Source organism: Perca fluviatilis, chromosome 16, assembly GCF_010015445.1.
Source record: "Perca fluviatilis chromosome 16, GENO_Pfluv_1.0, whole genome shotgun sequence".
NCBI lineage: Eukaryota > Metazoa > Chordata > Actinopteri > Perciformes > Percidae > Perca > Perca fluviatilis.
In genome coordinates, this window is record NC_053127.1 from 18707294 (window position 1) to 18733628 (window position 26335).

The window sequence follows — 26335 nt, forward strand, 5'->3', positions numbered from 1 at the left end:
AAAAAAAAAAAACATGAACACAAATTCATGCTTAAGAGATACTGACTATATTTGTTCGTGCAGTTGCTTTGGCACACTGTAGTCATACCACAAAGATGGCTTTTCAATGTTTTCTACGGACCTTTCATCGCTTGATTTGACCGCACCTGCGGCGCTTAGCATCCTTCCGTGGCAGGTGTCCTGCCCTTGGACGAAGTTGCACCCCTAGTGACATGATGATAGACACAGCTGCCAACCAATAGAAAAACGTCCCTTGCCTCAGTTTTCAGAACCTCGGCATGTGATTGGTTGCTAAGGGCGGGGCCCTGTCATCCCGAGCAGTAGTGCTGTCAGCCGGGGCGGCACGACTCCCGGAGGAGAGGGACGAGACGGATTGATGAAAACGAGCCGCTAAATCACATAAACAAAGAATCCGTGCCATGAAATGATCCTGTAGTCGCCAAGGTTGACGCAGAAAAGGAAAAGGTACGGTTCAGTTAAATGTCTCATTAGTGCTGGGTCTGGTGGTGTTTAATGGTGCTCTGTTGACTACAAAGACAACCGAGCCATGTCTTGATATTACGATATAAGTAACGTTACCACAGGGGCTTGTACTAGCCTGTTGGCTACCGAGCTAGCTACAGGCATAGCTGGTTATAGTGGTCGAGACCCATTAGCGAATATAAAATAAAACGTGATTAACCTAAACGCGCTTCCACGTTTCTTTGGTAGCACAACAATGCTGCGTTGCTTTGTGAGACAGATTAGCTATAAGCAACAGTCTTGTTAACAGCGACGGCGATTAAATACACACTTGGTGATGGCGGTGAAAGAAAATATGCTACACTGCATGTTAGCTACTAGCTACAGTAGGTAGCTTACATTAATGATATACCAGCCAAGTCACCATTGCTAGTGGCTAACGAAAACAGTTTGGGGGCATACATACAATATATTACATTTCGTAGTGTAACAGTAACGTAACTAAAGACCTGACTGTCTGATACCATGCCTGAGCCTTTGGATCACTCACTGGTGTTTTTCCTCGTTGTAGAGATGATTACATAGTTATGGGTTGTAGATTGAAACACAGCCTTCACATTGGTCATGGTCCAGTGGCGTGCATCATCCTGAGAAGCTGTGCAGTGCACTTTATTATTCTGCGGCTGAGATGGTCAGGAGTCAGCTTGAATATTTTGTGAGAGAAAGCCAGTGCTACAGCATGTATTATTTACACGCAGTCATATACAGCCAGATAGCAGACACTACCACTTCTTCATTTCTTGTCATCTGGCAAAACTAAATCATACATTGATTTATATGTATATTTTGTGTATTGTACTGTGATGAATACCCACACTCTTTTTGGTTGTGAAGTTAATTAGTAGTTCACTATCAAAACCATACCATTGTTCAGTATAAAAGTAGTTTAATTTGTAACGGTCATGTTCGGTGGGACGGGGAATTGAACGGGGTCGAACAGGGTCATGGTGTGGCTTGAACGTCTGGGAACCCGGGTGTCGAGACTCAGGGTGGGGGTACGCCTCGATGAACTTCTAGCTTCATCATCACTGGTGTTTAGGTCCAGGATCTTCTTGTTGTAAGGCAATGGTGTTAACCGCTGAGCTGCCGTGGTGCCCTACGAGGGGAGAGAGGAGTAGAAAAGGGTTTGGGGGGAGGGTTGTGAGTACCGAGAGGAACCGGAGAGAGAGGATTAGACATATATAGGACTGGACAGGTGATTGTATAAGTGAGTCACAGGTGGGTCAACTAGTGAGACGCAGGCAATTAGGGGGAGAGAGAAGTGTGGTCTTGTTCCTGAACCTGTTATATTATTTCCATGTATCAGGATGATCATACTTCTCCCCCTGCCTAATTCTCTTCTGTTCATGCTCCCATTTTAATCCCATTCCTCACTCTCCCTCCCCTCCTTCCTCAATCATTACCCTCTCCATCTCTCCAGCTGTTTGGCACAGCCACTCGGCAACGGCGACCCAGTTATCTCCATTGTTCTGTGTCTGGACTACAAGTAACCCTCACAGACAGCATGTCATGTGTGTCACAGCGCTGTGCTTATGTGGCTTTTCCCCCACTCCTACATATCTGTCCTTAATTTACAAAACCTATCTCGGGGTTATGGAATATCTCTCCTCTTCACTCGCCTATTTTTTTCCTCATCTTCATTCTTGATTCAGCAGCCGCTTTGGACAAAAGCGGGTTGTGTTTTTACCACACTGTTTTTACACTGCTGTCGTAAAGGTCTTTTCTTTATGGTGCTGTATTGCCCACTGTAATACTGAATTAGCATTACCGGGAGATCATATAGTTGCAATGAATGTTTTGCTCAGACAGAAAAATCATTCATTTACATTAAGAGAGTACGTTACAGATGCATCGTTGCATTTCAAGTGTTGCATACGGTAACTTAGCCTTCTCTGGATGTGTCGTGAGCTAAACCGGGTAACGTTATCACTGTCACTGTGTCACGAGCCAAAGCATTTAGAGTTTGTTGTAGCAACCAACGTAATAATAACTTAGATTAATATAGCGCATTTCATGAAAACCAAGGACTCTTTAAACAAGTACAGGGGGACAAGGGAAAAGAAAATAGTAGGCCCACACAAACAACAGACTGAAAATAAATAAAAACCGGGTGCTAAATGGAAGGGGGATGTAATTTAATTTTGGCTACTGACGTACAACCACACCGTGCATTGTAAAGTTATTTTATGAATGAAATAAACATATGACATACCTGAGGGCTAATTTGGGGTCGGTTTTGAATCATTTATAATCCCGTAATTGTCTCCATCTGTTGAAAGCCCGGCCGAGATTGACTCGGGTTTTTGCCCGTCGTCTGTCACTTTCCCTTTTACCGTTTAGTTGTTCTTCGTTTAATTTCTTTTTTTTCTGTGATGGCCCTGCCTCATCATCAGCCATAACTACAACAGATAACTTCTAAAAATAAAATAAAAATACAATTATGCCTTTTATAAAGAAATCTCCTGCTACCTTTTACCTGGCTGTGTAGGCTTTTCCGGAGTTACAAAGAAATCTTTGACCCGTCAGAATGATATGATCATTAGATGAAAATGTAAACAGTTTCAGAAACATTAAAAACTTACATATAGTAACTTGAACCCATATAATCCTGTGAGTGAAAACATTTTTTAAATCATTGGCACTAAGCATTAAGAGTTGTTCCAGTTTTACAAAAATATGCTTCTTAATGCCTAGTTCAGACCATTTGTCTGTGAAAAAATGCAGCAATGGTTGAGCTTCCTCAGTATTTACCATGCATGTATACATCTCTGTGTGTGTCAGACATCAGTCAGAAGAGGCCATGTAGATGAAAAGTGAAATGTCTCCAGTTGTAGAATTACCGGTCCAGTAGATTGTTTCACACCTTACTTGACAACTTAAAGGCAAGGGTTTCAGAGATCCATTTACACAGTATGAGTATGATGGTGCTTAGTTTCCTAAAAGTTATTTATGGTGTACTAAAATTGCATAATGAATATGCATTCTACACTGTATTTCAGAAGTTAAATTGTGGTTGCAGCAGTGCCAGGCTTCCATTCTTTATGGTAATTCCTGTGCACTAGTGTGTGTTGAAACCCCAGTTCCACTGCAAGAAATGAATCGTACAACCATCTAATCAGGGATGACATGCACATAATCCCTACTAGAGTATATTTATATTTCATATTTATGGCATTTTGTCTTTAGTGGTTAGTTGATAATAGAGAGGGGCAAGAAACGGGGAGAGAGGGATGGAGTATGACATTGTGAGAAACATCTTAGGCTCATGTGGGGACGCTGTGATTAAATGGTTTCATACGTGTTGTTAGTGTGTGTCGCGGTTCTAGGTCATGGTCTCATTTTTACCCAGTGACACAGTGCACTATTTTAGCTCTGTTGCTCCGCTGTACTGATGTTATTGAGCTTCATCCGCCTGTGGGAAATGAGCAGAAACTGTGTTTTGACCTCCCTCGCTCCCGAGTCAGCTGGTGAACTATCTATCTTTTCTTGCTGTCATCGTTTCCATAGATACCTCCCGGCACCTCACTCCCACTGGCTAACATAACCTGGTGTTTCTGCCAGGCACACACAAGTCCATACATATACAGAGCCATTGGTACACTTCACACCATCGCACTCTCTATCTGACTTTGCCTCAGGTGCTGTTGCGCTACAGATTAGTGCTTCTTTTATGATGGAGCTCTTCTCGTAAATATTGCTTAGAGAGACGCAGAATACTCTTTTACTTTGATGGATCTGATAAACTAGACTGGGTAAACGATCTGCCGGCGATTTGATTTCGCCCCGCAGCTCAGGCTGGAAACCTGTAAGTTTATCTGCTTCCATTACAAATTTGCGGGAACCAATCACAAACTGGCTCATCCACCTGGCGCGCTATTGGCGGGTTTAACACGATGACGATAGAGAAGCAGCTTCTTGTTTACATTCAAAAAGTTGCCCACCGGAGCGCAGCAACCCGTCGCCCACCGAAGCGCAGCAACCCGTTGATGCCGCTGTCGCTGCTACGTCACCCGGATCGTTGGTCTGATTGGTTGAAGGACTATCCAATTGCGTACAGAGTCATTTGAACTATGCCCGTTGATCACGCCTCTTGTGCAGTAGAAAATACAGAGCAGACTCCCCAGACTAATGTTCAATCTTAAAAGATTGAGCTTGTTCTGGTGATAGCCAGACTACTGATAAACCTGTTTGAGCCTTGTGTGGGTGTAATTATCTAGAAGTTTGGTTGAGAATTAATTCATTTGACTTGTGTGTTTTGTGTGTTTGATTTAGGACTTAATTGGTCAGGGAATATTGTTTTACTGCTGTTAGATTTGATGGAGCTCTAAGGCTGTTTGCTGATGCATTAGTCCGCCATTAGAGACCCCAGAGATAGAATTACATAACACAGCTCTATTTGTATGGAAAGGCTGAGGGGCATACTGTACGGAGTGTTTGTATGTGCACATCCATGGCTAATATTTGTGCATGAATTAATGAATGTGGTAGTATTCCCCCTCCTTCCATACAGAGTTCACACTAATTGACAGGCTTTTAATGTCTCTTTGAGGTTTTAAACTCAGGTCCTTCAGTACACTAGACACATTAATTTACAAAATTGTGCCTGAAATAATTTTCCTGTCCCAAGTTCCCAAGGGGATTGTCCTTACAAAGGAACAGTACAGTTTAAAAATGAACAAACGTATGTGAAATAGTGCCTGAAAGTGGTTTAAAACTGACCTCCTGAATCAGAAATGTGACTAATTACATAAGCAGAAATATTATTTCTCTAATGGGCTCAAGGGGGCACCATTGTAGAGCCAATATGTAGGCCTGATGATGACAGGAGAACAGACAAAGGGCATCTGACTGTTTTTGTTGTTACTATTACTGTGATCAGCTGTATCAGCAGTGGCAGTATTCCTAGTTGTGTCTGTTCTTACATTGCTAACATTATGTAGGATTCCCTTAGGGTATAGATTTGATCATTGGCAAATTATCAAAGATGTTTTATCAATATTAATAAGGTTATGAATATGGTTATTAATAACTTTATCAAATCGACAAACAATCAAAACGGGGCACCACCCTGCTAGTCAGGGACCAATAATCAAACTGTGGATCAGTCTCATTTCTGTGTAAATCCTTTCAAAAGGAAATAAAGGAAGGGGTGAATCCAAGCACGGACCTGATTGACCAGCAATTATTACAACAAGTACACAAATAATCACAAGCAACTGCTAATTAAGTATAATAAGGTTTATTAACTTCACAATTATCAGTAGCTAAACAATAATTTTTCAACAATAAACTCATATACCTTTTTATAATATCACAACCAAAAACAAAGCAAAAACAAAGCAGCATGTGTCATGGACACGTCTGTGTCTGTGTGTGTGTGAGTGTGTGTGAGAGAGAGTGAGTGACAAAGGAGGGGGGCGGTGTCGGAGTGTAGTTCTAAACACCAAAACAACTCCAAAGATGGCTACTCCTGTGAGCTGCACAAAACTGTTTAGCCTCAAGAGGGCGGTAGTGGTGCTGCGTGCGCGGAGAGGGCTGAAGAAGCCGGGGTGGTGCTAGGCAACGAGCTTTAGCCGATCTGGTAGCTAGTTCTTGTTTTAGCTCTGTACGAACGTAGGGAGATCCCGCGCTGTGAAGCTGGTGGCCGTTAGTTTGGTAAACTGCGCTAGCCTGTGTGTTGTGTGTGTGTGTGTGTGTGTGTGTGTGTGTGTGTGTGTGTGTGTGTGTGTGTGTGTGTGTGTGTGTGTGTGTGTGTGTGTGTGTGTGTGTGTGTGTTAGTAAAGGAAGAAAGAGAAGGAGAGTAAAGAAAAGAGGCACTATGATCTCAGTTATCGATAATGACCCAGTTCCCCTCAGCTACTCAGGTCTGGGCTAACGTTTAGTTAGGACAGACTGAGACTTCTGGTTTTGCTGAGGAAAACGTCACTATACCCACTCCAGTAGCTCACAGCTGATTTTCGCGATTCTATCGCAGACAGTAATTAAAACTCCTGAAAGGAGTTAGCAGATAGCTACCACGGTTTTAACCCAGCTACTTAACACCTACCAAATCAACGAGTATAATGATCAATTTATACATTCACAGAACAGATTAATAATCACATATGGATCAGTACATGATTAAATCAGATCACATTAATGGCAACAAGTGGTAGCCAACCCTTTTGCTCATTAATAAACACACTACTTATCTCTGCCCAGACGTCAGCCTTTTTCCGGGTGTGTTCAGTCCATTTATTTCTGTCCATAGATTCCACAGAAGAAATAAAGAACCGCCGGTCTCGGCGCTCGTCAGAGCCACTGAGAAACTTACCTCCAAGAAAGGCAGCGAGGGGAAAGTTTGGTCGACTTTGAGAAGAAAACGTTGTTTCCTTCTCACTGCAGTTATGAAAAACACTGGTGCGTTTTTCAAGGATCCACCGAAATAAAATCCACTTTCTCCAGAAAATGAAAGTTGAGCGCACAAGGCGTCTCCTGTTATGCAACCGAGTTGCAAGTGAAGAACGAGGGATTTTTGGATGATCAGGCTTATTTATAGATCAGGACCCCCTGCTGTGTTTATGGTCCCGCTGAACCAATCGGAAGATTCGAAACTCTTGAAAGGGTGAAAAACTACACCGTTGTAGTCCTTTGACTTCCTGCCAGTTGTGAGGAGTTTCCCTTCTGGCTGGCACTTCGCATAGAGGTGTGAATTACCCCCGCTTTGGAGTTTACATGCAGGCCAAGATTCCTTTGTCTTGGTGACATGTTCCTTTGTCTCTGAGCATATGTGTGTCCTGTATCCAGAGGTCAGTTTAATATGAGGCCTTTTGGTTAAAATCAGATTTAACCAAGCTCTTGGTCCCCAACAATTAGCTGACTCAACATGGCTAATAGTGCTAACATCTGAACCAACCTGAGCAGATGTGCAGGGAAGAAAAAATGTACACCCTTAATTGATAAAATAAGCCGGCCTGAAGCCCGAGGTGGGAATGGGTGAGCAGGTCCGGGATTAGGGTTGGGTATCGTTTGTGTCAAACTCAGTTTCACAAAGGGCCACACTGGAAAATAAGAATCACATCAAGGGCCAGACATTTAGTTTATTCACATGCTTTTATTTCACATTATTATTATTGTATAAATTAAATTATATATTATTATTATTATTATTATGCTTTTATTATTCACATGCTTTTATTTCATCGGCAAAAGCTACAAAAAACTAGGTGGGCCAAAATATATTGCGAACCTAAATTGATATGCGGGCCGGATCAAAATCTGTGAGGGGCTGGATTTGGCCCGTGGGCCTTGAGTTTGACACATGTGCTCTACAGTGAAATACAGTCACACTTAACACCGTGTAACGTTTGCTGTCAGCATTTTAACCGTGTTTAAGCCAGCTACTTAGGGTGACCAAACGTCCTCTTTTGCCCGGACATGTCCCCTTTTTACCTACTGTCCGGGTTTTTTTTATAAATTCATGAAAATGTCCAGTTTTCACTGTTTTTCATGGGACCGTTAAGTGTGTACTTAAATTGACTGGCGCTTTGCACACAATACTACGGTACTTTGTTGTGTGACGTAATTCCTGAGAGGCTGCCTTGTGGGGGGCTCTGCGACGCGCACATACACAGGGACCAGAGCAGACAGGGGCCAGAGCAGACGGGGACCAGAGCAGACAGGGGCCAGAGTAGACAGGGACCAGAGCAGACAGGGACCAGAGCAGACAGGGACCAGAGCAGACAGGGACCAGAGCAGACAGGGACCAGAGCAGACGGGGACCAGAGCAGACAGGGACCAGAGCAGACAGGGACCAGAGCAGACAGCGGAGCAGCATTGCATACAAAATGCCGAAGCGTTTCCTGCTAAAGATTTCCCACCGTGGTCAGAAAACACAGGGGAGACACTTTGTTTCTCTCACTATGACTCTAGAGTCGCACTCGTTCGCCGTCACTCTCACTTCTCCCTTGCTCTCTCACCCTCTCCCCCCCCCACACACACACATGCCGGCTAGTGCAGCTAGTGCAGCTTCACAGTTGAACTGCAAAAAAAATGTCCCACGTAGCGTCCCGGTCGGGACCGGACAAGTGGGAGGCTGAGTGCACTGTGTGCAAAGCTGGCACATAATGTTTCAGTGTCTTTATTATTTATCTTATTACATTGAAAAGGTATTAAGAGATATTTTGTTGAAGCTGGATTTTCTAACACAGGAGAGGTCACATTTAGATATATTTCATATTATTTATTTATTTTAAAAGAGAGCTATTATTTTGTTACAGGTTGTTACAGATTTTATTTTATTTTATTACAGAAGTTATTTTTTGCACCATTGAGGCATAATAAAGCATGTTCATTAACCTCTCAGAAGCCTGTCTGAATTTGTCTTGAGGCCGAGCCGAGTGTCCTCTTTTTTTTGGAAATCAAAATATGGTCACCCTACAGCTACTAGCTAACGGTAGGCTAACATTACCTGCTGTCAAGTGTAGTCTTAACTAGCCTCAGGTGCAGTGATGCTTCTGTTGCCTGTAACGTCTGTTTCGGAGCATCGGAGATAGGGCTGGGCGATATGGCCTAAACAAAAAAATCCCAGATTTCTTCACAAAATCCGATTTAAGATTTAAATTGATTTCCCCCTCCCCACTTAAAGTGATGGTTCGGAGTAATTCACCTTAGGGTCCTTTGCACCATGACCTCGAGCCAAACACCCCCCCAGAAGCTTTTTTCACCTGGGTCGAACATTGGGAGAGTTAGCTAGAGTAGCGTTATCAGCTGAATAGCTTAGCGCAGGGGCTAACGGACACACGTTTGTATCTTGTAAGTTACCCCACTAATAATGCCCGAAATGATACCAAACGTCTACAAGTAGTACAAATAGGTTATGCTCTCATAAAACGATGGATTGGAAAGTTTGTAAGTACACCAGAAGTTTATGAACACTTGCCTGCTCTCTTCAGCTCTCTGTTGCTGCTGCTGCTGCTACCTGCAGTTAGACGAGTGCTTAGGGCCGTCTACAAATTACTACACCGAAAAGAGTTACAACAAAAATATTTATTAATTCAATGATTAAATAAAGTAATGTCTCCAAACTTACCTCAATTATTACTTGTCTCCTACTAGTTATACTACAGCACTTACTTAAAAAATTTTTTTTTGTTGCATCTCTTTTTGTATTGTTGTAATACGTAGGCCCTAACTACGTCTTACACAACAACAACAGCAGAGAGCAGAAGCCAGCAGGCAAGTGTTATTTACATAAACTTCTGGTGTACTAAACTTTCCAATCACGCTTATAATTACATAACCTATTTGTACTGAGTGTAGACGTTTGGTATCATTTCGGACGTAATGGGGTAATTTTAGATACAAACGATGAGTCGTTCAATAGCTATTCAGCTGATAACGCTCTTATACGCTAACCTCACGCTAACTTTCTCAAATGTTAGACCCAGGTGAAAAAGCTTTGTGGTGTTGTCGAGGTCATGGTGCAAAGGACCCTAGGGTGAATTACTCCGAACCATCACTTTAAAATCAATCTGCAGATGACAAAGAAATTGTTTAAAATTAGTTGAAACTTTATTTAGTTTTGACTCATACACACATGCGCACACACATGGGGCATGTATACCATTATGATTATTCATGCCAATTTTGTGGAAATATAAATTGGTTTGAGTGTTTTCCCTACCATTGTTTTTTGGGGAATGACAGAATTATATAATTAAGCTATATATTCAACAACAACAAAACGGATGCGTGAGATAAAGCTGTTTTCACACATACAGGTAATTCACTTCTCGTTCCTCGCTAAAAGTTCAAATCGTTTCGACTTTAGTCGCACAACCTTGCCCCTATCTTCACCTGTTGCTGAGTAACGTACATTAACATCCCATGGTCTCATGAATGTAGCATACCTGTAGCAAGCTCCTTCGGAGTAACTAGCAGTAAAAAAAACGTTGAAGAAAACCGATTTTCATTTAAACAAATCATCGATGCATCGAACATGGACATGGACGACGCTGCATCGATAATCGGCAGGCTCATAATCGTTTACAATTTAATGTAGGCCTAACAACATTTCTGTTTACATATTCTGTTATGTTTTGCACATTCAGGAAGTGCCATGGGCTCAGTGCTGTAGTTTTATGTATCCAATTTATTTAGTATTAGAGCACTGCAGAATGTTTTGTTTTTGAAGCTTGAAGAGCTATGAATTAAATAACCTTCTTGGCTTTAATAGAAAAATGTATTTGACGAGATATCGAATTGAATCGATGATATAATCGTAATCGAATCGGGAGATCAGTGAAGATTCACACCTCTAGTGGGTCATATGCTCAATCACCATTGTTTTAACTCACTTTTTGATAGATAGGTACTTTCTAGACAATTAACTACATGAAAATCTTACGGACAATAACTAAGTAAAGTAAAAAGGAAATGCAGTTAAATCTGATAATCAGGCTTCTGCTGCCCTGGTAGCAAAACATGTCAAGAGGGATGAGTGAAAGAAGTGAAAGAAAAGTGAAAGTATTACTTTTACTCTGAGAAGGCACTAGTCACAGTGTAATGCCAGTATAAACATGCAGTAAATAAACATACTATGTCAGTTACTGTGCCTGTTAAAACACCAGCCCGTTAGGAATGCACCATTGCATGTACAGTGACCAAAATCCAATGATATCAAGCAAACAACAGTGTTGCTTGATATGTGCTTTAACCAGTCAACAAGATGTCCAGTTAAAAATAGTCTTCATGTATTTATCTGTGATGGTGTTGACATGTACGCACAATGTGTACTTAATCATATGGCCTCAGAATAAATCTCAGGCTGCAACTGTCAGCAGAACAGTCATGTTTGTGATACAAAGCAGCAGAGATTGATTCTCGCGGTAAGGCACTCCTATCATTCATTTTACCCTTCATCCCAGTGAACCCCTGAACTAGAGTCTTGCTGGAGTGCGTAGGCCAAAAGTAAACTTGTTTATGCCCTCAGTTCTCTTGTTAGACCGGGTTGCTGAGCATCCGGGATGATCTGGGCAACTGTTAACATGACGGCATATTTGAGTGACAGGAGAAATAAAATGTTTCCTGTTGTAACAGAGGTCTTGAAGGGTGCAATTTAAATGATAAGTGAAGGGATGATAATCGGAGAAGAAGTGGTTTATGGGTAAGGCTGCTTCTGAATGTTGAAAGAAGATAAAAGAACAAAACACACAAACACCACACCTTTTTCAGCTATGTAGCCAAAAAATGTATGTGGTGTCTGCTGATGGTATCTTGTGTAGTATGCTTAAAGGCACAAGTCGTGCAGTAAACTTAAAGGCACAACTTCCACCACCCAAATTTAAAACATAGGGTTGGTAACTTCTCAAATTACTTTACAGGCCATTTAATGCACAAACTAGCCTAATGCTAGATAAGAAGTAAATCAAAGAAGTCAATGGGTGTTGAAGTAGAAAAGTTCAAACAAGGAAGCAAAGAAACAAATAAGATCGTTAATGATAGTAGTAATAAGCACCAAAAAGGGTTGATGACACATTCCTTGCGGCTTCCTTTTGACCTAGGCCATTTCTGCATGGGAGAGGAAATAGTTTTATATTTCAGACTGCATGTGAGGCTGTTTGGCAACACTTAGTCTTTGTCTAGGCCCACTTCTCCGAGTTCCAGCTCCATACACCCATTAGCAGGGACATATTTCTGTTTGTTGGGACATCAGAGAAAGACAGTAACAAGGAGACTATCAGACATGATAGATATAAAGTTGGGGTTTGGATAGTCTCGCATTGCCAGACCTATCTACTCAGTGCTATGTCAGTGCTTGAGTATTTGTCTGGCTACACCATATATACATTCTAGAATAGGAAAGAAAACCGCTCTGGCTTGTTTGCATTTCGTTAAAGTTATTGTCCATAAGAATTTCATGTAATTAATTGTCTAGAAAGTACCTATCTATCAAAAAGTGAGTTAAAACAATGGTGATTGAGCATATGACCCACTGATGGAAGCAGTTGTATTTGCTGCTTTGCCAAGTAATAGAATCTGAGTGTCTCGGGCGATTTCCCGCCCTAAATTCAAATGCAGCGCACAGTTGGTGACGCTTTTTACGTCAGTCAGCAGTGGTATGTGTGTCTGTTTGGGTGTGTTTGGTTTGCCCAGTCAACCAACGCATGTCTGCACCATGGGTGGAAGGTGACGCTTACCTTCTAATTCATATTCAGTCTGATTTATGTGCAACTTCTGCTTACTAACCTAAGAAATAATAAGGTTAAAATAGTAAAAAAAGAAATCATTATGATTTTCAGTGAGGTATGATAATTAACCTCCAGTTTTTTTTTGTGTGTGTATTCGAATAATAAAATGCATTTATCGGAGGTGATTTATTAGACTTCCTGTGTTTATATACAGATAAGGATATGTATTTGAATCTTGTCAACTACTGTATCTCAGAGCTTGTCAGAGAACCCCAGTGGAGTCCATTATCACCATTTAAGCACTGTGCGACCAGCGGCAATCCAAATATCTCAAATGTAATGTTTTGTTGACCAAATGATTAAAAAACATGCGGTTGAAACGCATATAACGTCATTGTCACTGCCTGGTGACCCACCCGTCATCACCACCCCAGCGCCCTACTTTGTGTTTGTCAACACATTCCTGAAGATGATTGGGTAACCTGTGTGTTTTCTTTGATTGGTTGGCCAGAGTTGTCATTTAATGAAAGGACAAAATCAATCTCCTGTTTGTGTGTGTGTAAGAGTGATCTGTCTTCATACTTGGCTGTTGTTGTACTCCCCCAGGGGATGGCACATCTCTCTCTAACTGACTTTGGCACCTGCCTCCCTGAGCTTGTTTGCCACCCTTAACTGTTTCCTTGCCAGATGGTTGATGTATAAACTGTGGAAATCGGTTAGAAATGTCCTTTTAAACATCTCACTAAATTTGTATCTTTATATAAAGAAGTTAGGAAAATAAATGCCATCATTATATATATTTTTTTATTTTGTTTAATGTGCATTGAGTAGGGGTGTGACGAGACGCTTACTCCACGAGACGAGACACATCACGAGATTGGGTTCACGAGAACGAGACGAGATTTTTAAAAAAAATCCTCATATCAGCTGCAATGAAAACGCCTATGTCCCTCGTTATTGCCGTGGCTCTTGCACTTACCGGTGGCAGAGATGCAAAGGCTTTTAGAGTTGTTTGCCCTTTTAATGTTTTCGTCGCGGGTGCAGTAGTTAGTAGAGAGCTGTGGTGGTGCTGTAAGTGTTTTTGCATAGTGCTCGTGTTAGCGCGGCGCATAACGGCATTTTTTCTTACAATGTTTACATATTGTGTTCGTCTTGTCTGTCACTCTTTCGCCGTTTATTATTTCCGCAGGAAAACCAAAATGTTGCCACACAAATGATTTAAAAGTGGCAGGGGGATCTTCAATAGTAATTTCACGCTCCATCATGCTGACATCACATCGCCTCACGAGACAACTTTTCACCTCGACGAGAAATCTCGTCACGTTTTAATCTCGTGAGATCTCGTAAAACGAGATCTCGTCACACCCTTAGCATTGAGCAATTATTCGTGTGAGGGGATATTTCTTTTAAGCCAGGAAGAATATCTCATTTATTCACTTGTTTTTTTAAAGAAAATTACACATTAAGATTTTAAGGCTGATCAGATATTGTGTTATTTTTTTTCTATATTCTATATTTTTCTGTGCTGACATATACTCACTGTCATGTTATTCATTCTATTTCCTTATACTTGGGTGGCGGTCTTTTCAAAGAGGATATGAAAGTTGTATTGTTATCACGCACAAGAGCTCTCGGGTGAGGCTCTTAATGGAGCTGATGTCATGACAATAGCTGCATAAACAGCAGGAAGTCACCTTAGGGTACATATCCCCTGAGACCCTAACCTACCTACACAGACCGAGAGCATGAGACACAGGATGAACAAAAGTGTGTTTACGATTAGTCACCTTTGATGAATACATACTGCTTTAGTGTCTGGCCTGTGTGTTAAAGGACTTTTTTGGAAAAACAGACTTTTGTAACATTTCTGTCTTTTGTTTGTTTAGCAAAATTGCTTATAAAGAGTTGAAGGGGTGGGTACATGTCTTATTTTAGCCTTGGGAGTGAAGATTGCCTGATCATTACAGGACCACATGCAATTAGGGCAAGACCAAAACAAGTAAACTGTACTTCCTGTCAGATTTGTTTTTGTAGATAAGCAGCAGGAAGGTAATTTGGGTTTTGAGACCTACGGTAACACAAGAATCACCAAGGGGTCATGTTTACCCCCCTGACATTATAAAACCCCTACATCTCTCAGTTCATGACTTTTTAATGAAATGGGTTTATAAAACAATGAGTTATATGGGGTGTGGTATTAAAAAATAAAAAAAAATAAAATAAAGATTATTTAGACCTTGAACCGCCAAGGGTGTCATTTTTACCCCCTTATAAAAAACACTGTATATTGCTGCGCTCAGCATTCACACCTCACCCGGTTGCTTAACAACGCTTATTGTTTACAAGCAGGCTGCCATGTCACAAGTTAGAGCAAGCTAGATTTGGGCATGAGTGAGGAGGAATCAGCAGTTTTTGCTAATTTTAGCTAACTGCACTAGCTAAACTAAATATTTATATTCTTTAGTCTCGGCTCAACCATCATGGGACGGAACTGTCTATACCAGGGATCTTCAACAATTTTTAGGCTAAGGACCCCTTAGCTGAAAGAGAGACGGAGCAAGAAGGCCCTACTAATATTGCATAAAATTGAGTTGCATATTAAACTGGGCCTACAATAATGTGTAGGGCAGCCTAAGGCCTGTACACATAGCTTTTATGGTGCATGCAATACTGAGCTATTAAAATAATTGTTGACATGTTCATATATTTATACATCATGTTAAACATACATGGCACAGTGAATCACTAAGCTTAACTGTATCTGTGGATGGGTAACCTAGTGGCTAGCTTACCTATAGGCCAGTAAGCCTATATCATCAACACAAATAGGCTGATTTATCTTCAGTAATAACATGTTGGATTCATGTTAATATATTTTTTCAGACATTTCAAGTTTTACAAAGAAAAAGAAAACTTCCTGCAAAATTATTATTATAAAATATATTTTTATATGTTAGTTATACTATACTATAACAGTTTATTGATGAATTGAAAAATGTAGGCTATTTCACCATTTCTTTAGTGCAGCTAAAACAACACATTATTATCCAAAATTCATGTCTAAACTTAACTTAATGTTCTTCCTCTACAATGTTTAATTGTGTAAATGTGTAAATTTTTAGGTCTGTAATGAAACAACCTAAAGCACATAAACTATGACCGTTAAATAGTTATTTTGTACAGTGATTTTTTTTTAAATAGATGAAAATGAACGACATAACTGGTTTCTAGTGTGAATTCCTTGTCCCTCCAAGTTTTTTTGCCATCAAGAATAACTTTTACCGTTTTCCTTTTTTTTTTTTTCTTTTTTTTTTTTTAAACCAGCTGCTTAGTAAGACAGATTACAAACTGTTTAACAATGCGACCTCAAGTTTATCTTTAGCATCTACTAATCAAGACTTTCACAAAACAGTGTCTGTCTGTCCCTCCCTTTTTTTGGATACTTTCTGTTTGTGCTTGGCTTTGTTTTCCCCCTCCTGTAAAGGGGTGTGTCTGCCTTCAGTAATCCTACACCATTAACACTTTGAGCTAACTGTAACTGGCTAAACAGCCTCGACCAGTGAGTGCAGGGACGTTAACTCTTGCTCACACCCACATGCCATGTGTTGACTTGGCTGTCTGAGTCAAGCACATGCATTCTATACTACTATGTGAGAGGGAAAGGATGAAACCAAAAAGATGGAAACAGGTGTGTGAGCGAGAAAGAAAATAATTTTCTCATTGTCCACAACATCCTGTAATGACAGGAGGGAGGTAGTTGGAAACCCCCCTAGAGATAGAAAAAAGTAGAAAGGAGACGGTGAGAGGAAGAGGGGCTAAGAGAACCACCCAAACTTCCCAAACCACCCAATCAACCTGCGTTCTTGGAATTGGATCCCTCCCTTACTCACCACCTGAGAGAGCGGAGAAACACAGCTGTGCCTCAGAGACGGTGAGAGAGACAGAGAGAAAAAAGAACCGAACAGGTGAGAGCAAAAACGGGACACGTAAGGAGAAGAAAGCTGAACTCTCACAGAAAATACAATTGCCTCTCAACGAAAAAAAGACACAGAGATAGTTGTTTTTGGCAGGAAAGTGAGAAACTCTCGAGGGAAGAAGCTGAACTCTCAGGAGAGCTGTGTATCTGAAACAACAAAGCAATGAGCTCACTGTCTCTGGATTGAATAAACGCGACATAAAGAGAAGAAATCCCTGTGAGAAGAAATTGCATACCAAAATGTGGACAAAAAGGAGACAAAGAAAATAAAACCAGGGATTTTAGGACTGCCTCAACAGTTTGTTTAAATCTTTTTTTTTTTTCTTTTTAAATGTTGCTATTCTGGAATAAGGCTAACTTTTCCTCCTGAGTGTACTGTAGAACCATCATGTAGGGTCTCCCTGCTCGCTCTGAGGAGGGCCAGGTTTTGACAATAGACTACCAGGAGCTGGTTGAGCTCTGCGGCTCGTGGAGACATGTCTCTAGAAGATGTAGGAAGCACTACAAGCCTCGGGGCTGAAAGCAACGCTTCAGACCCCTGCAATGGCCACTCTCTGAGCCAAGGTCAGGACCAGAATCTGGACAACCAGAGCCAAGGCCAGGATGGGATAGTTCTGGAGCGTATTGCCTCCCTGTCGTTGGACATGTATGACCCCAGTGACTTTACTGGGAGGTTTACTAAGATCCAGTCTAGGTCCAGAAAGAGGACGAGGATCATTGGAGGTAGGTGCAGATAAGCTTGCAATATTTTGTTTTTTTTAAGAGAAATGCAACAATTTGGCTTCGTAATTATCCTGGTTTGTTTGAATTGGATTGACCTGAGGGTTTTCTCGGGCAAAAAAATGGTGGGAAGGCTCGTTGAACATCCAGCTGAAATAATTATCCTCACCTCCCTAACTGGAATGTGGACTGTTTTTTTTTTAATCCAACCTGGGATTTGAAAAAGTGTTTGATCTCTTACTAGGTAGTAAGTTCAGGACCCCCCCCCCCTGTCTTTTCATGTACACCATTACAAGTTTGTTCTTTGCTGTGACTTGAGGACTTGACTTGACAAGTGTCTTCGTTGTGGTTTATGTAGACCCTGTGAAAAAGTGATTTTTTTTTTAGAGAAAACACTACAAGATTACTCTACAGAATGGGGGATGCCGATGCCGATGTGGTTCTGTACTCGGATGTAAGCGTAGTATTTTGTTTTGCCCAAACCACTCACTCTTTTTCATCTTACCTTAACTTCTGGGAATTTTGTGTCTTAACACTTCCAACCGTGGGAAAAGCCAATGTAGTCCAAGTATAATAGAGCTGGGTGTACGGTTAAATTCAATGGTAATATTACTGATTTTACATTTAGATACTTTATGTACAACGTTTTACCAGGCACAATTATAGGGTCTGACATTAGTAAACTTAGCATTATTTAAAGTGCCATTAGATGGCAAAAACAGGCTTGTGTTTTTGAGACAGTATTACTACAGTGTGATTAGTATTTCATCCCTTATACACTTTCTACTCCTGACACACTTATTGCAGTTGAAAATGGATGCCTATCTGTGCCTGAACTTGTAAGCTTTTAGTTGCAGGATGATCCGCTTATCTGTGAGACTTGCCCTGTGTCCTTGTCTATCCTTAGAAATTACAATGATATCAGCTGATCTCTCAGCAGACAAACAGATCCAGTGTTTCTGTCTATTCCTGGAAAGCCACAGCCAGGTCAAAATCAAAAGGAGCCCTCACATTTCAGTACATTTACACATATATTTAATATCTGATGCTTTTATCCAGAGTGACCCAAAGTTGCAGTTACTACAGAATAACGTTTTATTTCTAGGTCCCCAACATTACAGTCAATAACACTGGAAAAGAGTTGTAAGGAAAGAGTTCAAGTGTGTCTTGACAATAAACCTGTGACACTAAAAGTATCATTTCAGAGAGAAGTGAAAGGGAAGGTCAGAATAATTGAATTTCATTTTGTGACTGTATTGTATCTGACTATACATTTTTTAGTGGGATTTGGCTGAACTTCAAAAGAAGAGAGAAAAGGGGGCGTACAGTGAAAGGGGAAATCTGGAGTGAGGTGGTGCCTGTGTAACAAAATGCCACCTGCACAAACATGTCTTTCAGGAAAAATGAACTCAATACATGAACGCATATATGATAAAGGTCAAATTGTTGATTCAAGAAATGCAGTGAAATTGAATATTATGGGACCTCTATGCTGTGATTAAGTGCATGACAGAGGCTTTGATGTTGGGGAGGCAGTTATGCCTGGTATGAAAACTACTGACAGACACACACACATACACACACACACACACACACACACACACCGATTCTTCACAAGAGTTATCTATTTTTTCAACCCAGCTGTGTCAAGGAGACACCACTGTGTGAACTGTGACATCTCACAGTCCCTCAGTGATTGTGTGTGTGTGTGTGTGTGTGTGTGTGTGTGTGTGTGCGTGTGTGTGTGTGTGTGTGTGTGTGTGTACACATCTGCTGTGTAATGATGGACTAGTTAACAGGAGCACATGTCAGATAAACATATGACAAAGACAGATAAGTTTAGCAATCTTGTATTATGGTGTATGTGGTTGCAACTATTTTGATAGTTGATTGATAATGTAAATTTTAAACTAAAATACTAAACACTCACACTGACTATCTTTGTCTAAATTCTAAGATGTTCTCATGGAAAGATTTACCTCCCACAGGAGAGGTAAACAACTCTCCGCTCTCTATTGACTTGTATTGCACGAAGGTGCCTCCTTGTCAATTCCGTCTGCTAGCAAACAACAGAAAAATGCCTTAAAGCTGCTGTGTGATGGGATGCACTACCAACATAGTAAAGAACCCATAACTTTGTGTTATAAGCTGTCGAACTGAAAAACTGAGCTTTTAGGAAAACATAAGTGGACAAAAGTGAATACAGACGTGTGAAATCAGCAGGAAGACTGGGATCCTGACACTAACCTAACATTATGCCCAATGTTACGTTTGCAGCAAGCATTTTGTTACCAAGGCAAATATCCAAATGTCAGTGATCTCATAAAGTGGCGTATGTATGACACGCCAATTCGTATGCCATTTTGCCATGTTATCAAGACGCATAATCGCTTTTTAGCGTGTTTATCTAGGCCGTTCGGCCGCCATTGACCTAAATTACGTGTGAATTTTCGCCGTAGCGAGTAGTATGAAGGGACGTAAGTCCGCGGAAGGAGGATGGATGGGTAAAACACAGGACTCTCACCCAGGAGAGCCGGGGTCACGTCCCGCGTGTGGCGTTTTTCAAGCTGTTAATTTTTTGTTTTTTAAGCCTTCCCCAATGTTTCTTTCCTAAACCCAACCATTTATTGTTTTCCTAAGCGTGTGATGTTGGTCACCGTCGTTTTTTTGTGTGTTACTAAAGCCTTTCCCAATGTTCTTTTCCTAAACCCAACCTTTTTTTTTTTTTTTTTTAAATGAGTGTGACGTTGTTTTCGCGATAGTACGGCATGTTCTTGCGATAGTATGGCACGTGGTGTGTATTTTTACATCCGCTGTATACAGCGTATACATACACGTGGATAGCTCAAAATGCGTACAGATAACACACCATTTGGCTTTAGGAAAGTGGCGTGTATGCGTGTGTACGCAAAGTCATGATGCCATGTTGGTATTTCTGTAAGTTCAGCTAAAGCATTTTGACATTTTGAAACTTGTGTAATGCTGTAGTGGAATGTGGATAAATCAGAAAGCTATGCAGCATTATGTTTGCTAGTGCCTTAGCTTGCTAACACATAGCTAACATTAGCTTACTAACAACTAACTTATACTCCCTGGTAGACAAAGGGTGCTAAAATAATCCTTTGACAAGCTTAAATCTAATGTTTTTAGCTAGCTACAGGCACTTTGTTAGCGTTTCAGCCCTTAGTTGCATAGTGTGGCACCGATTGTTTTCCCCTCCAGTAGGCGTGGTTTTCAGAGTATGATGTGATGTGCTCTGTCTCTATACCACTCTCCTCTACTGTTAACTAAGCTCTGACCGTGACAAGTAACAATACATTCAGGTATCACCTTCTCCTTGTTAGCCCTGGCACTGACTGCCACTTTCACCAGTTAAAATGACATACATCACCGGCCTTGTCATCATTGCAGGTCGTATCAGCTGTCACTACAAGTAATCTGACGTCAGGCCAAAATAAAACGTGTCTGTTGTGTGCTCACTGCAAGCCGGTGTCTGTACTCTGCCAAGGGTTGTTTATGAAATAAAAGACGCATCACTCTGTTTTTGTAGTTCAATCAATTTCAACAGAGTGATAACGTCTTTTCTCTAGCTGATCGTGTTATATCAATTTCAAGAGTTGCATTTTCCAATAATAACCTCCTTAAGAATTTAATTTTATCAACTTATTCAACTTTATAGTTGAATCAGGACCTTCAGTATTTGGATCAAGCAGCTCATGAAAAATAAGGTGGGCCGAATTTAGAAGGATACGTCTGTTATGTTAATGTTTTGATTACATATTTAGTTAAATATATCGTATAAGTATCGAATCAGACAGAAATACTTGTATCAGGATCGGGGCCAAAAAACTTGATCAGGACATCACTGCAAGAAATGGGCCGATCTAATAACAGCCAGTGTATAGTGCATATCTAGAAAGGTCAGATATGATTCCTTGCCTATGCAACTGCTTAAAATACCTTTTAATTTGAGGTTAAATGAATGCAATGCAATTTCTGTGCATTTGTTTTTGTGCACGTATGAATATGTGTACTTATGTGTGCATGTATGCCTGTGTGTGTGGAGGAGTCACATTCCAACAGCTGGCATGCCCAGGCCCCTGCTCAGAATGTGAGGAATCCTAGGACCTCCATAAGGGTGTGTGTGTGTGTGTGTGTGTGTGTGTGTGTGTGTGTGTGTGTGTGTGTGTGTGTGTGTGTGTGTGTGTGTGTGTGTGTGTGTGTGTGTGTGTGTGTGTGTGTGTGTGTGTGTGTGTGTGTGTGTGTGTGTGTGTGTGTGTGTGTGTGTGTTTTGTGTGTGTTTGTGTGTGTCCGTGTCTGTGACTTTTATTTGTAAGCTGAATAAATGTGTGTCACTTTGTGGAAAATATACCCCTTTTCTCTAGGACATGAATTTGAATAGATTTTCATATTTTGGACGTGAGTTGTACTCCAACAAACACATTTCTCTGGTCTATTTCTCTTGACTTTGCTATTTTAACTTAATATGACAAAATGCCTCGTCCGCAGCTTTCCCACTCACACAAATACTACATGTTTAGTTTTCCCATACATAACAACTAAAACCTCCCATCGTTCCACAGCTGGCAGATGTAACTTTTTAACCTAATGAGAAATGTGAGAAATAGGGTCAACAAACAGTAATCCTTGACATGTTCTCTTGAGTAAGAAGAGATGAGGTTGCAGTGGGTTGAGATAACAAAGAACAGACCTCAGTCCAGTATTATTTAGTAACCATCCTTGAGTTCAGCTTCTTGGTGCACCAGGAAGTGGAGGGTAGACACAGAAAACTTGCAGTTGCTGGAGAACTTTTTGAAAACAGATTTGGTTTACTTTTCTGTGATTGTCAACTTGGCTGAATAATCTTGATTCAGTAAGCAGGTTAACACCAAGGCAGAAATTGTTATTTGCTGATGCTATGTGGCCCCTGACTATAATGGGGTAAGCAGAAGTTGCAGACAGGAATAGGCCTGCAGTGGTTCTCTGCTATATTTCTCCTCCTTTGAGATTAGACCGTAATTGTCTGTTAATGTGAACCAGGCCGTCCTGTGCTCGGTAGCTCTCCTGTGAGCTGCAGCTTTGCATGATACAGTATCTTATGCACTTTTTTATTCCTCCCCTCCCCTCACTCTTAGTCTCTCCCTCACCCGTTGTCCTGTGGCTCTTCCGCTGTTCATCCAGGGAATTACATGATGACCCTAATTATCCACTTGTACTTCCACTCTTAGTCACCCAACCGTATTGCCATGATGGCAATCACATTTTTCTGCTAAGACAGAATTGTGAGGACAGCCAAGGGGACTCAAATGAGCATTTTAACATTTTGATCAGCTCAGAGCTTTTGTTAGCGGGATTTTGGCAGTTGGACAGGAATCAAACTCAAAGTGTTAAAGTGAGGAAGAATTTTCCCCAGGGGAAATTACCACCTTGACTACAGCATATATTATTGTGCAGTATATAGTAATTTTGGACACAGAAATGACCATGAATAAAATAAACTGTGGATAATGTTGAGACAACTCCAGAAACATGAAACAATTTTCTTTTTTAAGTGCTCATATTATGCTTTTTTGGCTTTTCCCCTTTCCTTTATTGTGTTATATATATTTTTGTGCATGTTATATGTTTACAAAGTGAAAAAGCTCAAAGTCCACACAAACTGCTCCAAACAGCTCTATTGTAGTCCAGCCTTTACTTCCGTGACGAACGTGCGTCACTTTGTAACACACGTTATAATGCTCACCTAGCTGCTAGCATGGCACTCACTCATACTCTGCAACTGACAAGCTAGCAGTACTTACTGCGAATGTGAGACTCCCAACAAAGATGGTACACGAGGTGAGATGTCTCACTCTGTAGCAAAAATGGAGAGCTCAACATACAGGGTGAAAAGAGGAGCTGCAGCAATGTGCAGTACAACAAATATATGGTGTTTTTTGAAAATTAAACCATGTAAACCTATTTTGGTACAACCTCTAAATACAATTATGAACCTGAAAATGAGTATAATATGAGCACTTTAAAGACAATTCTTATGGTGCATTGTATTGTGGGACAATAGTTTTAAGAATCAATGGTTGGTTGTGTTATCATACTAACATACTGCGTACTACATACTCAATCAGTATGCACTGCATACTGCCTACTAAATACTAAAAACTATTAAGTATGGATTCCCAGCAAATTGTTCATACTGAAGTAAACCCAAGTAATGTCTTCTCTGCATCACGTGACTGTATGTCGTTACCAACGTTACCAAGCTACCGTTGAAGGAACACTGTTTATCACAAATGTGAACCAACATTACCTCATTCACTCAATTTCATATTTCTCAATATTATTTTAAGGCAAATTAAAATTATTAAATATTTTATTGTAGCGACGAAAAGCTGTCCCATTTAATTTAATTTTGAAGGCTTCTTTAAATGCGGTCCACAAATGCGGCCTCCTTACAGAATCCGGAGGATCCAACTGTTGTATCCTTCGCAGCCCCAGGATTCCCAGCATTTATTTCGGCATTCAAGCAGAAGCACAGACAAACAACAACCAAGATTTTATTTTTATTTTTTGCAATTTTTGTCTGCTATTTCATCATTAAATTCACTTCTAGCGCTGCGGGCCTAACGTTAGCTCTGCGGGGGTAACATTAGCTCTGCGGGGGTAACATTAGCTCTGCGGGGGTAACATTAGCTCTGCGGGGCTAACATTAGCTCTGCGGGGCTAACATTAGCTCTGTGGGGGTAGCTAGATATCTGGCCAGCCAGTCATGCTCAAAGAGCCCGCTGTAAGCTGACAGGAGAGACAAGAGACGTTCATATGCACATGAGGGTTTATTATTTATTTCCCTCTCTCTTTGAGACACTTGAACAAATGGTGAAATAAAAAGTACTTCTGGCTCCATTTCGGTGCTGTACTTCATACCTAAACCTCGGTTAGAATATTAGTGCATTATGGAGTCATACACATCTAAGGCAGTGATGCTATTGACCTATTGTTATCATTCCTGGCTATTCGTTGGTGCTGACTGCCTATCCATGCTTCTCTTGGCTCTCATTGGTCGAGGCAGCTTGCAGCATGCTCACTGAACACTTATTGCGAGACAGAACTGGGCAATAGGGACAAACATTACATTTCTGCCCTTTATCTCTTTCATCTTAATTACTCTAGTATTCCTCCTCCCACTGTTTCTTCATTGTCCCTCACTCCTTCCCATCTTCCCTCCTTGTATTTTCTGCCACCCCTACTATCTACTATGTTTTTCCATCTCTCTCTCTCTCTCTCTCTCTCTCTCTCTCTCTCTCTCTCTCTCTCTCTCTCTCTCTCTCTCTCTCTCTGTGTCTTTCCTCTAAGAGGATTGGCTGCTTGCGTCTACCAACATCTGTGTATCACTGTCCTGAGAGAGCAAAACAGAGAGGGGATGGGGGGTGTTAACCAGCAAGATAACAATACAGAGCGCCGCTCTCTTTTTCTATCTCTTTGACACACACACTCTTTTTTTTGTGCATGCACACACACAAACACACACACACACACGTACACACACACACACACACACTTAGCAGCAGACAGCCGCAGCATCCGCATCGCTGGCTGCCCACCCGCATCCCTCTCTCCTTCTCTCTCAGTCTTTCTCTCTCGGAGCGCACTCCTCTTTCTCTCACTTGCTCTGTCCGCAACGCCTCGTCCTGCCGTCCTGTCCTCCCTCTGCTGTCTGTCACCGTGGCGACATAGCCTCTGCAGCCATGGCGACCAGCCAGCAGGATTCAGGCTTCTTTGACATCAGCATCAAGTCTCTGCTCAAGTCCTTAGGAGGCAGTGAGTACAGCTAATACATCCCAGTTGTCGTTGCCGTATGCTGTATGCCAAACAAATGCGTGATGCGGTCTGCCCTCATAACAGACCGACTAGCCGTCTGTAGACCCTGCACTGTAAAGACTACGCTGATTTTGTTTGTGTATCTGTGTGTGTGTGTTAGGAGTGGATGAGACTGAAAAACAGGCAGCATACAGCATGATCCACACTGTCAATATTTGGCGATGTTACGTAATGGTTTAATAGAAGACAAGGCGTTGAGAGAGAGAGAGAGAGAGAGAGAGAGAGAGAGAGAGAGAGAGAGAGAGAGAGAGAGAGAGAGAGAGAAGAGAGAGAGAGAGAGAGAGAGAGAGAGAGAGAGAGAGAGAGAGAGAGAGAGAGAGAGCGAGCTGCTCTAGGGGTTAGTTGAGAGTAAAATCTGGCTCCTCAGCAGTTTTCTATATGAACTATACAGCACATTACTCAGTAAAAGAAGAAATCCGTCTTTGACTTTTTTATTATGTGTAATCAATCTGTTAACCCTATTACATGTGATGTTGACAGTCCAAAAACGTGAGTCTCCTAATAAATTCCTCAGTTAGTGAGTCATTGTTTACCAAACAGAAGGTGAAGCTATTGTATGTCACTCTTAAGGCAGTCTGGGATAAATGCCCAGCAGTACCATCCCTGACTGACGCCAACTGGACATACTGTACTTTCAGCAATGGGCTCATGAATGTAAGCAGAAAGCACTGCTGTCTAATGCTACCACTGCGACTCTAAAATAGTCATCACCATGCGCCCTGTAGTTTACCTTTACTGTAAAGTCAGTGTTTTTTTTTGTTGATGTATATGATTTTCATATATTGACTGGACACTGTTGCTTGCGTTAGCGTGCATTGTACTGTATGCATATGTGTGGGCACTTTTATTTTTCTTTGAGTAGTGTAAGAGTTATATGGACACCTTTTTTAATGTGCTCTGTTGCAAAATGGTCTTTATGATGTACATGTCCCTTTCTTTAAAACGTTATTGTGTGTGTGTGTGTGTGTGTGTGTGTGTGTGTGTGTGTGTGTGTGTGTGTGTGTGTGTGTGTGTGTGTGTGTGTGTGTGTGTGTGTGTGTGTGTGTGTGTGTGTGTGTGTGTGTGTGTGTGT

General features: G+C 41.2%; 1 protein-coding gene across 7 annotated transcripts in view; it reads left to right on the forward strand.

Annotated features, from left to right (window-relative positions):
- Positions 1-322: 322 nt before the first annotated feature.
- The window catches only part of fryb (furry homolog b (Drosophila)), a 73768-nt gene continuing 47755 nt past the window's right edge, over positions 323-26335 (forward strand). For 2 of the 7 annotated variants that reach the window (XM_039776870.1, XM_039776872.1), the window contains exon 1: positions 16355-17391. In XM_039776870.1, the coding sequence (XP_039632804.1) occupies positions 17145-17391 (247 nt within the window). In that variant the 5' untranslated portion in view covers positions 16355-17144. Of the gene's footprint in view, positions 466-16354; positions 17392-24779; positions 25204-26335 lie in introns of those variants that run through there. The other 5 variants (XM_039776875.1, XM_039776877.1, XM_039776876.1 and 2 more) reach the window with 4 other exon arrangements.